The sequence below is a fragment of the Colobus angolensis genome, unplaced genomic scaffold (assembly GCF_000951035.1).
Source record: "Colobus angolensis palliatus isolate OR3802 unplaced genomic scaffold, Cang.pa_1.0 Scaffold117, whole genome shotgun sequence".
Lineage (NCBI taxonomy): Eukaryota > Metazoa > Chordata > Mammalia > Primates > Cercopithecidae > Colobus > Colobus angolensis.
In genome coordinates this window covers 5,004,536-5,019,305 of record NW_012112808.1, presented here as the reverse complement: position 1 = coordinate 5,019,305, position 14,770 = coordinate 5,004,536, and the positions used below count along the sequence as shown (strand labels likewise).

Below are 14,770 nucleotides of genomic sequence, written 5' to 3'. Positions count from 1 at the left end.
TATCCAAGCCTTCTAGTTGCTGAGGAGCTGTTCAGATCGATAGGTTACAGGATCAGGAGCCAACTTGCCTGGAAAGGCATGGTAGTAGCAGGAAAGGAATTAGGGCAACCTAATTCCAAGAATGCTCTCACTTTGGCAGATAGCCAGAACCCATTTAAATGAGTGGGAGCTAAATGATGTCCAGCTGAGCTGCCTAAGAAATGGGGCGAGATGCTGCTGGGGCAGGGCCTGAGGACTCGAAGCTAAAGTGGGCAAAGAGAAAGGATGGGTCTGATGCATGGGCAAGAAGGCCTGTCCCTTAGACTGGGCTCAATGGCAGAAAGTCAGAAAAGCATAATGTAAAAATTACTGGAATATCCAGGGCTCACCCTCATACACATCAAATCCAGTGTGACAGGACAAGCCAGAGCCTGAGCAAGAAGTGGGGTCAAGGCTGCCGATAAACTTCTTGCTACAATCATGAAGTTAAATGGACTTGGCCTACGCGGAAAGGGCACCAGAGGGTCCAGCTGCAAGGCCACTATTCAAGTAAAATGACCTAGAGAAGTATTTCCTGCCTTGAACTTGTTCCATAGCCATTGAGAGCAGTCTGCTTTTGTTTTGTGTTTAAAAGTGTTTGAACGCTTTTAGATTTTTGTCAGTCTTCCTAACATGGACCCAGCAGAACATGGCCAATCGGGAACCTGTTTTGTTGTAGGTGTGCCCACTGCCTTGCCCCCCGCCCATCAGATCCTTTTGCTCGCTTCTGTCAAGAATGTGGCTCTCCTGTCCCACCTATATTTGGCTGTCGTCTCCCACCCCCGGAAGGAGCTCAGGTGAGCAGCAGAATTATCAAAAACATCTTTCATTGACTGATCTGATCTTTATTTGCAGTAGTAGCACAGTGCTTGGTACACATGAACCGCACATATAAATACTTGTTGAAGAATTACTGGCTGATTGAACTCTTACACGCTCCTACCTATGCATGGAAAAACTTATCTGCAATGCTGTGTCTTTTGTGTGACCTGCCAGAAGCACAGGCTCAAAAAAGATTAGAATCTTATTGTTTTAATGAGGCATGCATGGATAAATAAATATTTCCTACTCATTTGATAGCTCTGCTCATATTCTGGGTATAATAAGGAAATATATTCTAGAAATAAATGGAGAGAAGTACCAATTACTTTGTGTCTCTATATATCTATATATCCATAAGATGCATCATTCTGTCCAAAGAATCTATAGATTAATCTATGTATTGAAATGTAAAAGCTTTGGCTGGTTAAGGGTAGATAATAACTGATATTATCTCACTACTAATTTTGTAGATAGTTAAAAAACATACTTGGCTTGCTAAAAATTAAAACCTTCACCAAAATATGTTCATCTTTTAAGCACTTGATATTTTGGGGATTTTTTTTTTGGACCTTGCTTTGGGTTGTCCTTTTCCCCTTTTGGCCCTTTCTCTTTTTTCTTTTTTTTTTTTTTTTTTTTTTTTTTTAAAGGATAGCTGTTTGTCCTGATGTAGAGCTGTACATGTTCTCCTTTGTTAGACGTTTCATGGGTACAGTTTTGCAAATATTTTCTCCCAGTCTTTGGCTTTTCATTTTTTTAACAGTGTTTTCAAAGAGCTAAAGTTTTTAAAATTTTGATGAAGTCCAATTTATTTGTTTTTCTTTTACATTTTATTTTTAGTTTGTCATACTTCAGAAATCTTTCCCAAACCCAAGATGTATTCTATTTACTCAAATTTCCTACTATGTTCTCTTCTAGAAGTTTTTCAGTTTCATCTCTTATACTTAGGTATACGATCCATTTTTAGTTATTTTTTTCATATGGCATAAGGTAAGGGTTGAGGTTCATATTTTTACATATGGATATTCAATTATTCCAGTACAAATTTTTGAAAAAATTATCTTTCCTCATTGATTACTTTTGGAATATTTGAACATTAATTGATGGTATTTGTGTGGATCTGGTTGTGGACTTTGTATTCTATTCCATCAATGTTTCTCTATATTTACTCACTACTGTACTGCCTTGATTATTGCAACTTTATAATAAGTTTTAAAACCAAGTAAGTTGTAAATTCCTCAGCTTAGTTGCTCCTATCAAAGGTATTTTGGCTATTCTAGGTCCTTTACGTTTTCAGACTTAAAAATCAGCTTCTCAGCTTTTACAAAATACTTGCTGTGATTTTAATTGAGATTGTATTGAATCTATATATCAATTTAGGGAATATTGACATATTAACAATATTGAGCTTTACAATCCATAAAGATACTATATCTCACCATTTATGTAGGTCTGCTTTAATTTCTTTCATAAATGTTTGTAGTTTTCAGTTCACAAGCTTTACACATCTTTTTTCAAGTTTATCCCATTGTAAATGCTTTTAAAATTTCACTTTCTCACAGAAAGATAAATACGGCATGATTCCACTTAAAGAAAGTATCTAAAGTAATGAAACTCACAGAAAGTAGAATGGTACTTGCCAGGGGCTGATGGCAGGAGGAAACAGGCAGTTGTTGGATTGGTATAGAGTTACATTCATGCACAGGCAGTTGCTGGATTGGTATAGAGTTACGTTCGTGCAAGGTGAAAAAGTTCCAGAGATCTTTTTACGACAATGTGTATGTAGTTAACAATACTGTAATGTACAATTAAAAATTGTTGAGAGGAATTTATTATATTGTAACATTATAGATATGTTTTTTTGCTACAATAAAACATTTCAATTTCTGATTATTCATTACTAAAATATGAAACACAATTGATTTTTGTTTAGTGGCCTTATATCTTCAAGTCTTACGAAATTCACTTACTCCACTAGCTTTTTATAGATTCCATAGGATGATCTCTGTAGGAGACTGGGCAGCCTGCAAATGAAGAGTTACCTTTCTTCCTTTCCAATTTGGTTCCCTTTTCCTTCTTTTTCTTGACTTGTCACCTTGGCTACAATTTTGAATGTAATAGTTTCGAATAGAAATGGTGAAAGTAGACACCCTTGTCTTACTCTTCTTTAAAATTAGTTTTATTTAAAAAAATTTTTTGTAGAGGTGGGGATCTCACTGTGTTGCCCAGGCTAGTCTTGAACTCTTGTCTTGAAGTGATCCCCCTACCTCAGCCTCCCACAGCGCTGGGATTACAGGCATCAGCCACTGCACGTGGGCCCTTGTCTTATTTTTGACCCCAGTGGGACAGCATTTATCTTTCAGCATTACATATGGTATCAGCTGTAGGTTTTCCATTGATCAGTTTTGTCAGGTGGAGGACATTTTCTTTTTCTTTTTTTGAGATGGAGTCTTGCTCTATTGCCCGGGCTGGAGTGCAGTAGCACAATCTTGGCTCACTGCAACCTCCACCTCCCAGGTTCAAGTGATTCTCCTGCCTCAGCCTCCCAAAAGCTGAGACTACAGGCATGCGCCACCACGCGTGGCTAATTTTTGGGTGTTTTTTTTTTTTGTTTTTTCTTTTAGTAGAGATGGGGTTTCACCATGTTGGCCAGGCTGGTCTCAAACTTCTGACCTCAGGTGATCCACTCGCCTCAGCCTCCCAAAGTGGTGGGATTATAGGGGTGAGACACCACACCCAGCCAAATTGAGGAAATTTTTACCTGTTTCTAATTTGTTGAGAGTTTCTTTTTTAAAATCAGGAATAGATGTTAGATTTTGTCCAAAGCTTTTTTTCTATTTATTGAGAGGATAATTTAGGTTTTTTTTTTTCTGTTCATGTGGTGAATTACAATGATTGGTTTTCAAATGTTAAATCATCCTTACATTCCTGAAATATATCCACTTGAAGTATCATCTATTTTATATAATGTTGAATTTGATTTGCTAAAAGGGTTTAAAGAATTTTTTTGCCAGTTTTTGCATAAGGGATGTTGGGGGATTTTCTTTTCTTGTTAAATGTCTTTGTCTGGTTTTAGTATCGGCATAATTCTAGATTCACAGAGTAAGTTGGGAAGTATTCTCACTCCTTCGACTTCTGAAAAAGTTTATGTGAAATTGGTGTTATTTCTTCCTTACATTTTACACAAGTGAAATGATTAGATCTGGATTGTTCCTTCAGGAAGATTTTTTTTTTCAGGAAGTTTTTTTTTTTTTCTTTTGAGACGGAGACTTGCTCTGTCTCCAGGCTGGAGTGCAGTGGCGCAATCTTGGCTCACTGCAACCTCCACCTCCCGGATTCAAGCAATTCTCCTACCTCAGCCTCCCAAGTAGGCGTGCACCGCCATGCCCAGCTAATTTTTTTGTATTTTAGTAGAGACGAGGTTTCACCATGTTGACTAGGATGGTCTCGATCTCCTGACCTCGTGATCCGCCCACCTCAGCCTTCCAAAGTGCTGGGATTACAGGCATGAGCCACCATGCCCGGCTCAGGGAGATTTTTAACTACATATTTGATTTCTTTAATAGATATACATTTATATTTATATTTATTTTTATTTATTAATATTTCTTTTGGAGTAAATTTTAGGTTTCATTTGTTCTGTTTTTAGTTTCTTTAACAGGAACATGAAGTTACTGATTTGAAGCCTTTCTTCTTTTCTAGCATAGGCGTTTAGAACTATACATTTCCCCCAAATACTGTTTTACTTGCAGTCTCAGAATTTTGATATGCTGTGCTTTCATTTTCATTCAGTTCAAACAGTTTCTAATTATCCTTGTTATTTTGTGGGGAGGACAATGAGTTAGTTAGAAGTGTTTAATTTCCAAATACTGGAGGATTTTCCTTGTATCTTTTGGGCCTGTCTGCCTTCTTTCTTTCCTTCCTTCCTGCCCTCCCGCCCTCTTTCCCTTCCTTCCTTCCTTTCCTCCTTTCTTCTTTCTTTCTTTCTTAGAGTCTTCCACTGTCACCCAGGCTGAAGTGCAGAGGCCCAATCGTAGCTCACTGCAGCCTCAAACTCCTGGGTTCAAGGCATCCTCCCGCCTCAGCCTCAGCTCAGTTCCTGCAGCTGGGACTATAGGCATGTGCCACTACACCGGCTAATTAAAAAACTTTTTTTTTGGAGGGGGGAGCTGGGCGTGGTGGCTCATGCCTGTAATCCCAGCACTTTGGGAAGCCGAGATGGGAGGATCACTTGAGGCCAGGAGTTTGAGACCAGCCTGGCCAACATGGCAAAATCCTGTCTCTACTAAAAATATGCACACAGAAAAAAAAATTAGGCATGGTGGTGCACTCCTGTAATCCCAGCTACTCGGGAGGCTGAGACACAATAATACCTTGAACCCAGGAGGTGGAGGCTGCAATGAGCCGAGATCATGCCGCTGCACTCCAGTCTGGGCGACAGAGCAAGACTCTGCCTCAAAACAAAACAAAAAACCTTACATTTTTTTTTTGGTGAGGGTGGGGGAGAGTTTTCACAAATTTGCCCAGGCTGATCTTGAACTCCTGGCCTCAAGTGATCCTCCCACCTCAGTCTCCCAAATTGTTGGGATTACAGGTATGAGCCAGTGCGCCTGGCCTGATGCTTATGTCATATTTATTTACTTTTGGTCAGAAAAGGTATATGATTTGATTGGTAAATGTTCTATGTGCACTTTAAAAGAATGTGTATTCTGCCAGAATGAGTGTACTATAAATATCAATTAGGTTAAGTTAGTTGATGATATTGTTTAAGTCTTCTCTATCTTTACTGATTTTCTCTTTATCATGTAATCAATTATCGAAAAAGTAATATTGAAATATATGACTGTAATTATGAATTTGCCTATTTATTCCTGCATTTCATTTCTATCAGTTTCTCTTCAGGTACTTTGACACTCTGCTATTAAGTACATAAACATTTTGGATTCTTATGTCCTCTTGCTGAGTTGACCCTTTTATCATTATGAAATAAACCTCTTTAACTCTGGTAATATTCTTTGCTCAGAAACCTACTTGTTCTGATGTTAATGTTGTCACTCCTGCTTTCTTATCATGTGTGTGTACCTCCCTTTATTGAATCTATTTATGTCTCTATTTAAAGTTGGTTTCTTTTGAGCAGCATAATTAGGTCTAGCTTTTTTAAAAAAAACATACCTGACAACTCCTATGTTCTAATTGGAGTATTTAGAGTATATATAGAGTATTCTAACTGATACCTCAGTAAATATGATTTTTTTCCACTTTGGCTGGTGTAAGCATGAGCTTCCCAGCCCTGTGTGAATCCTGAAGATTGTTTTCTCTATTCCCCTTTGGTGTTTACTTTCTAACCTTGAGTGGTTTCTTCCATCACATGCACTTACCAGTATTCCCAGGTGAAGACTTGAGGGTGACCCTCTGCAAAATTCTGAAGCTCTCCCTGCAGCTCTTCTCTGGTATTCTTTCCTAAAAGCTCCAGTTACCTTGACCTTCTGAGATCCCAGCTCTATGCCTTTAATTCAAATCAGAGGAATGAGATAGTCAGATTACACTTCATGAGCTTTGGATATAGAAAAGAAGGAACTGTTGTTGCCCTGGCGGGTGGGCCCATGCTGGAGACATGGTGAAAACTTGGTGTCATGGTACAGTAACGAAGGACTACATAGGGTAAGAGTGTGGGAATGAGCTCAGCTCCAACGTGGAGACTAGTGCGGGCAACCAGGCAGTCCAGTGCACAGTATCCAAGCCTTCTAGTTGCTGAGGAGCTGTTCAGATCGATAGGTTACAGGATCAGGAGCCAACTTGCCTGGAAAGGCATGGTAGTAGCAGGAAAGGAATTAGGGCAACCTAATTCCAAGAATGCTCTCACTTTGGCAGATAGCCAGAACCCATTTAAATGAGTGGGAGCTAAATGATGTCCAGCTGAGCTGCCTAAGAAATGGGGCGAGATGCTGCTGGGGCAGGGCCTGAGGACTCGAAGCTAAAGTGGGCAAAGAGAAAGGATGGGTCTGATGCATGGGCAAGAAGGCCTGTCCCTTAGACTGGGCTCAATGGCAGAAAGTCAGAAAAGCATAATGTAAAAATTACTGGAATATCCAGGGCTCACCCTCATACACATCAAATCCAGTGTGACAGGACAAGCCAGAGCCTGAGCAAGAAGTGGGGTCAAGGCTGCCGATAAACTTCTTGCTACAATCATGAAGTTAAATGGACTTGGCCTACGCGGAAAGGGCACCAGAGGGTCCAGCTGCAAGGCCACTATTCAAGTAAAATGACCTAGAGAAGTATTTCCTGCCTTGAACTTGTTCCATAGCCATTGAGAGCAGTCTGCTTTTGTTTTGTGTTTAAAAGTGTTTGAACGCTTTTAGATTTTTGTCAGTCTTCCTAACATGGACCCAGCAGAACATGGCCAATCGGGAACCTGTTTTGTTGTAGGTGTGCCCACTGCCTTGCCCCCCGCCCATCAGATCCTTTTGCTCGCTTCTGTCAAGAATGTGGCTCTCCTGTCCCACCTATATTTGGCTGTCGTCTCCCACCCCCGGAAGGAGCTCAGGTGAGCAGCAGAATTATCAAAAACATCTTTCATTGACTGATCTGATCTTTATTTGCAGTAGTAGCACAGTGCTTGGTACACATGAACCGCACATATAAATACTTGTTGAAGAATTACTGGCTGATTGAACTCTTACACGCTCCTACCTATGCATGGAAAAACTTATCTGCAATGCTGTGTCTTTTGTGTGACCTGCCAGAAGCACAGGCTCAAAAAAGATTAGAATCTTATTGTTTTAATGAGGCATGCATGGATAAATAAATATTTCCTACTCATTTGATAGCTCTGCTCATATTCTGGGTATAATAAGGAAATATATTCTAGAAATAAATGGAGAGAAGTACCAATTACTTTGTGTCTCTATATATCTATATATCCATAAGATGCATCATTCTGTCCAAAGAATCTATAGATTAATCTATGTATTGAAATGTAAAAGCTTTGGCTGGTTAAGGGTAGATAATAACTGATATTATCTCACTACTAATTTTGTAGATAGTTAAAAAACATACTTGGCTTGCTAAAAATTAAAACCTTCACCAAAATATGTTCATCTTTTAAGCACTTGATATTTTGGGGATTTTTTTTTTGGACTCGGAATAAAGGGATGAAAATGAAATAAAGAGATCTGTGATATTGAGTGAAAAATTACAATTTTTAAAAAGATAGTTACTAAGAAAAAGTTACTAATTGAGTGAGTTCCAAGTCCAGAGTTTTAGATTCGAGTTATGCCTCAAGCAAGGGGTCAGGTATTAAATGGCTGTTTTAATATTCTTCTAATATATTGCTCAAGATTTCTGTAGAAGTTAATTTAATTTACTTCAGTGATACATTTTAAACTCCTTAAAGATTTTGCTAATATATAATGGCAGAATCTTAGGGAATAAGTGTGGGAGTCGATTTTAAATAAAAACAGACTCTAACACCAAATTGGGCCAGATTCATTGATATGTGTGCAGCTTGTAGAGATTCTGGACTAAATGTGTTAGTGAAACAAGACGATACAGAAAACAAAATATGAACAAGTCCCATTGGTTTGATTTTTTCTCTGTTTATACTAATTGGTGTAATACCAAAATTATTTTCTACTTGCCTGGAAAGGGATTTTCACAACTAACTTCATTTTTACAGGGAGGAAAGGTTATCGGTGATTATAAATGTTTAACATTATAAACTTTAAAACACCTAGATTGCCCCCCCAATTGTATTTCTACTAGTGCAACAATAGGCTATAATGTACAACAGCTTTGTAATTTAAACTAACAACCATTTATCGAGTACTTACTGTATCCTGCTCTGAGCTGCGCTTCTAGGATTCAAAGGGGCAGGATCCTACCTAGACCCAAGACTCTCAGAGAGTCTCAGTAAAGAGATGCAGAGGTGCGTGCTTTCCCTTCTTTTTGCCCTTGTGATGTGAGCTAACCTGTAGGACACGCTGAACCCTGTGAATTTCAGTGTTGTCCTGTGGACGCTTCTCAGTGAGTTCCACTGGCACCCCAACCAGCTTCCCAGATAGTCTCTGGGGCATCCCAGTAGCAACTTTCCAGCAAGTTCCAGCAGCATCTCTGTATCTGACTTCCCAACATGTTCTGCCAGTTCCCTGGATGGGGAGTTCCTAATGAGTTTCACTGGATCCCAGCGGACAGCTTTTTCCTTGCGGGCTCTGATCTGTGTCACCTCAGTGAACTTCTCTGTCATCCAGTGGGTGACAACCACACTCAATTCAATGAAGTCTGATTTCGGCCTTGGGTATGGGGCGAAGTAAGTGCCTCTTCCAAATTTGTTCCTCCTTAGGCTGTCTGTCTCAGCCACAGAGGTAAGGGATCCTTCTTATGTTTGGAATTTCTGTATATGTAGAATCTGCTTTACCCATTAGTATTTAATCCCTGGCTACCAGTGAAAAATTATTTATATGAATTTTTCCTGTTCAAATTACTTGTGGTTTCTATCTTCTGATTGGACTCTGATACAGAATTGGTACCGGGATTGGTCCCAGGAAATAAACCTGCAAATGGGATTTTGGAAGTGGTTTGATCTTGTCCTTTGCCTGGGAACAGTGCCGAGCTCCTTGCCAATGGGAAATGGAACACTGGTGATCTATAGCATGCGGGGGCATCACAGTTAATCAGGCTATCACCTGTGGCTGATTGTGATGAAGTGCCGACTGAAGCAAGTGTCTTGAGTGGCCAAGTAGCTGCTTCACTTGACTCTATGGCGGTGACAATAACTACAAAAACTGTGGCGGAGGATGTATTCTCCTGACTCCATGGGAGCTTTCCAGAAAGAAAACGACAAGCTCAGGACCATTAAGTCATGGTGCAGGAACCAGAGCGCTCCTGTGACAGCCCAAAATAATATATTTCTTGTAGCTCTGGGGTTATATTGAAAATCAAACAAAAACTAGATTGTATATGTTGGGGACTTATAATGTCTGTTAAATTCACGTGATCACCAGATTTCTTATATGAAAGTTAGGCCATTAATTGGGAAAGGATTAGACCCTGAAGCTCAGAGATGGCAGGTGGGACCCAGATGAAACTGACAGTCTGGTACCCTTATCACTCTGTGCCTCTTGGCCAATGGATGTAGTTTGCCCTTATGTCTGAGGATGCCCTTCTGTCTGAGGATACCAGCCTGAGGATGCCCTTCTGTCTGAGGATACCAGCCTTCATTTGCTTGAAATGTTTGTGATAACCTCACCTGGGCAGATGGCTTGAAAGGGGATGTTTATTCTCCTCACAGGTGGTTGTGGGTGGTGTAAACCCATCACAGCCACCTGTTGCATTCTAGGGACCCAACCCATCATGCTACAGGAGGACAGGTGCACGCTGTGATCCAGGAGGAAATAACTTACACACACAAAGAAGAGGAAGATTGTACTAATATATAGTGGCAGAGTCTTGGGGAATAAGACTTTAATTCTTTAAAAATAAGATTTTAAATGAAGACAATATGACTTGAAATTGGTATAAATTCATTGTGCATACCTTATAGAGATTCTGGGTTTAATATGTTAGGTAATGCAGCTGCGGTGGCTCTAACAGCTTGCCTGGTTGACTGCCTAAAGCTTGACCTCAGTAGTGGCCTGTGTTTAACGAGATTGGGATACTAGAACTTTCGCAGGTATATTAGTTTGCTAAGGTTGCCACAGCAAAACCCCACAGACTGTGTGGCTTAAAGAACAGAAATTTATTTTCTCACGGTTCTGCAGGCTGGAAGTTTAAGATCAAGGTGCCAGCAGGTTTGGTTTCTGGTGAGGCCTCTCTCCTCTGCTTTCAGACGGCTGCCTTCCTTATGTGTCCTTACTTTGCCTTTCCTCTGGGCACACATCCCTGGTGTCTCTTCCTCTTCTTATAAAGACATCAGTCGTATTGGATCAAAGTCCCACTGTAATGACCTCATTTAACCTTAATGACCTCCTTAAAGGACCTATCTCCAAATACAATCACACTGGGAGCTGGGGCTTCAATATAATGAATTCTGGGGGGCACAGTTTAGTCCTTAACACCCAGCATCACGTGGAGCAGGGAATACAGAGACTTAGGCAAATAGGAAAGTTGGAGTGGGGTTGATACGTGTGTCCTGCATCCCTGACTCTTACCTACGTTTCACAAGAAGGCCCAGAAGACACTTCCATCATTAAGATATCAAGGAATACATTAGTGAGAGGAGCAGCTGCATCCTTAAAAAGTTCTGTGGCTGCTTTCCTTCGTAGGCCAGATATGATCATGGAGGATGCTGCCATTTGGATGGGCTCCCTGATCTCACTGGAGCTAGTGAGATCCCAGAGTGGCAGAAGTCAAGTGGCAGCACTTAACTGCCAACGACAAGGATAGCAATGATGTTTCTGCAAGAGGAATCTGGCATGGTATTCCTAGGAATGATAGATGGGCAGCCTCCTAGTGTACCGCCTGGTCTATATAATTGAAAAATGCGAGGTCATGTAGCTAAAAACTGACTTGAGCCACTGCATTGGAGCAACCAAGTTTCTCACCCAATTTCCAGACATAAGTCAGTTCATAAATTCAGTCTCTTGATTGAAGGGGAGACTGGGTCTCCTTAGGGAAGGACCCTGGAGCTTTGCAAGTACATATCATAAGTCTTCCTTGAACATTTCTCCAAGGGGACTTGTTGCTTTCAATTGAGTGACTGTGCATTGGGGAAAAAGAAATGCCCGAATCTTTGAGGGATTTCTAGATATTGGCTCTAAATTCATGCTAATTCTTGGAGATCCAAAACACCACTGTGGTCCCCCAGTAAAGCTCGTACTTTAGGTGCTCAGGTGATAGATGGAGTCTTTACCTCAACTCTGACTTGTAGTTTTTGCTTTGTGTATTTTGGGGGTTTGTTGTTATGTCCATGCTATGGATTGAATCTTTGTGCCTTGCCCAAAATTCATATGTTGAAATCCTGACCCCCAAGGTGATGGTGTTAGAAGGTTGGGTTTTTGGGAGGTAATTAGGTCGTGATGATGAACGCCTTATGAATGGGATTAGTGCCCTCATAAGAGAGGCCCAAGGAGCTTGTTTGCCTTCCACCATGTGAAGACACAGCTAGAAGGCACCATCTGTGAAGCAGAGGGCAAGCCCTCACCTGATACTGAATTTGCTGGCACCCTGATCTTGGACTTCTCAGCCTCCAAAACTCTGATAAATAAATTTCTGTTGTTTACAAGCCACCCACTTTATGGTATTTTGTTACTGCAGCCTGAACAGACTAATACATTCATATACACTTACAATTGCTCTATCTTCCTGACTATTGACCTTCTTATCATCAAGAAATGTCTCTCTTTGTCTATGCTAATATTTGTCTTAAAGTCCTTTATTCTCTGATATTTATGTAGCTACTCTAACTCTTTTATGGTTACTATTTGCATTGTAAAGCCTTTTCTATGCTTTTACTTTCGATCCATTTGTGTCTTTGAATTTAAGGTGTGTTTCTAGTAGACAGCATGTAACTGGGCCTTGCTTTTTTATCCATTCTGAGTAACCTTGCCTTTTGAATGTGATGTTTAGTCAATTTCTATTTAGTATCATTACTCATGTGGTTAAATTTACATATGCCATTTTGCTATTTGCTATTTGTATCATGTCTTTTTTGTTCCCTTTTCCCTCCTTTACTACTTTCTTTTGTGTTATTTCTTTCTTTCTTTTTTTTTTTTTTCTTCTGTTTCCTAGGCTGGAGTGCAGTGGCACAATCTCAGCTCACTGCAAGCTCCGCCTCCCAGGTTCACGCCATTCTCCTGCCTCAGCCTCCCGAGTAGCTGGGACTAGAAGCACCAGCCACCACGCCTGGCCAATTTTTTTGTATTTTCAGTAGAGACGGGGTTTCACTGTGTTAGCCAGGATGGTCTCGATCTCCTGACCTCATGATCCACCCGCTTCGGCCTCCCAAAGTGCTGGGATTACAGGCATGAGCCACCACGCCCGACCTTTTGTGTTATTTCTTTTGTGTTGCTTTTAGTGTACCATTTTAATGCTTCTGTTGACTTTTTTAATATTTTTAAAGTTATCTTAAGCTCTACAAATTACAATATGGACCTCAGTTTATCACATTCTATTTTATTTAATTTTGATTTTTAATTTTTGTGGATACATAGTTGGTGTATATATTTACGGGTACATGAGATGTTTGATATAGGCATGTAATACATAATAACCACATCATGGAAGATGGGGTGTATCACAGTCCAGTTTAGAATAATTTAACTCAATTCTACTAAAATATAGAAATTTCACTCCTTTCCCCTTTCTTCCTTTCTTATTCTTTTCTTTTTTTCTTTTTTTTTTTTTTTCGTTGAGACGGAGTCTCGCTCTGTCGCCCAGGCTGGAGTGCAGTGGCCCGATCTCAGCTCACTGCAAGCTCCACCTCCCGGGTTCATGCCATTCTCCTGCCTCAGCCTCCGAAGTAGCTGGGACTACAGGCGCCCGCCACCTCGCCCGGCTAGTTTTCATTTTTTTTTAGTAGAGACGGGGTTTCACTGTGTTAGCCAGGACGGTCTCGATCTCCTGACCTCGTGATCCGCCGGTCTCGGCCTCTCAAAGTGCTGGGATTGCAGGCTTGAGCCACCACACCCGGCCTATTCTTTTCTTTTCTTTTCTTTTTTTTTGAGACAGAGTCTCCCTCTGTCATCCAGGCTGGAGTGAGTGCAGTGGCACAATCTCAGTTCACTGCAACCTCTGCCTCCTGGGTTCAAGTGATTCTCCTATCTCAGCCTCCTGAGTTGCTGGGATTACAGGTGTGCACCACTATGCCCAGCTACTTTTTGTATTTTTCATAGAGATGGGGTTTTGCCATATTGGCCAGGCTGGTCTTGAACTCCTGACCTCAAGTGATCCGCCTGCCTTGGCTTCCGAAAGTGCTGGGATTACAAGTGTGAGCCATCGCGCCTGGCCCCTTTCTTTCTTAACATTGCTTAGGTATCCTCTTCCTTTCTTTATCTTTTATGTAATAACCATAAATATTGCATCTATATTTGTTATGAACTAAAAAATGCAATGTTACACAATCTTATGTCATTTAAAGAAGATGACATAAAAGGTATATGGAGTCATTTATATCTGCCCTCATATTTATTATATCTGGTCTCCTCACTTCTTCCTGGGAACTCAAGTGATCATCTGTGTCATTTCCTTTCAGCCTGAAGAACTTCTTTCAGCTTTTCTTGTAAGGCATGTCTGCTAGCCGTTTCTCTCTGCTAGCCATTTCTCTCTGTCTTTGCGTACGTCAGAATGTTTATTTTGCCTTCATTTTTGAAGGATGGTTTGCTACAGATGTAATTCTGGTTTAGCAATTATTTTCTCTTTCAGCCCTTTGAATTTGTCATTCTACTGCCTTGTGCCCGCCATTGTTTTTGATGCAGTTTTTTTCTCTTGCTACTTTCAATATTTTCTCTGTCTTTGACCTTCAACAGTCTGATTATAATGTGTTTAGGTGTGGGTCTCTTTGTGTTTGTCTTTCCTGGGATTGATTGAGCTTATTGGATCAGCTGAGTATTGGTTTTCCTCCAATATGGGAAATATTGGCCATTGTTTCTCCCATTCTTTTTCTGTTCCTTTCTCTCTCTCTCTTATACGTATGTTGCTGTGCTTGATTTTGCCCCATAGGTTTTTGATGTTCTGCTTATTTTCTTCAGTCTTTTTTCTCTGTTCTTCAGATTAGATAATTTCTGTTGAGCTATTTGTTCAAGTTCACTGATTCTTTCTTCTGTTTTCCAATCTGCTGTTGAGTCCCTCTGGCAGTTTTTAAAATTTCAGTTACTTTACTTTTCAACCCCAGGCTTTGACTTAATTCTTTTAAAAAAAAAAAAAAATTTCTATCTCTCTATTGAGCTTCCCTACCAGTCAGATCATTGTCATCATACTTTAATTTTTATCAAGTGCA

General features: G+C 40.3%; 1 protein-coding gene across 1 annotated transcript in view; it reads left to right on the top strand.

The window, feature by feature from the left end:
- Window positions 1-14,770, top strand: part of DZANK1 (double zinc ribbon and ankyrin repeat domains 1) — a 91,343-nt gene that overhangs the window by 22,895 nt on the left and 53,678 nt on the right. Inside the window, exon 8 of the mRNA XM_011962927.1 lies at window positions 698-815. Coding sequence (XP_011818317.1) covers window positions 698-815 — 118 coding nt within the window. The remainder of the gene's footprint in view (window positions 1-697; window positions 816-14,770) is intronic.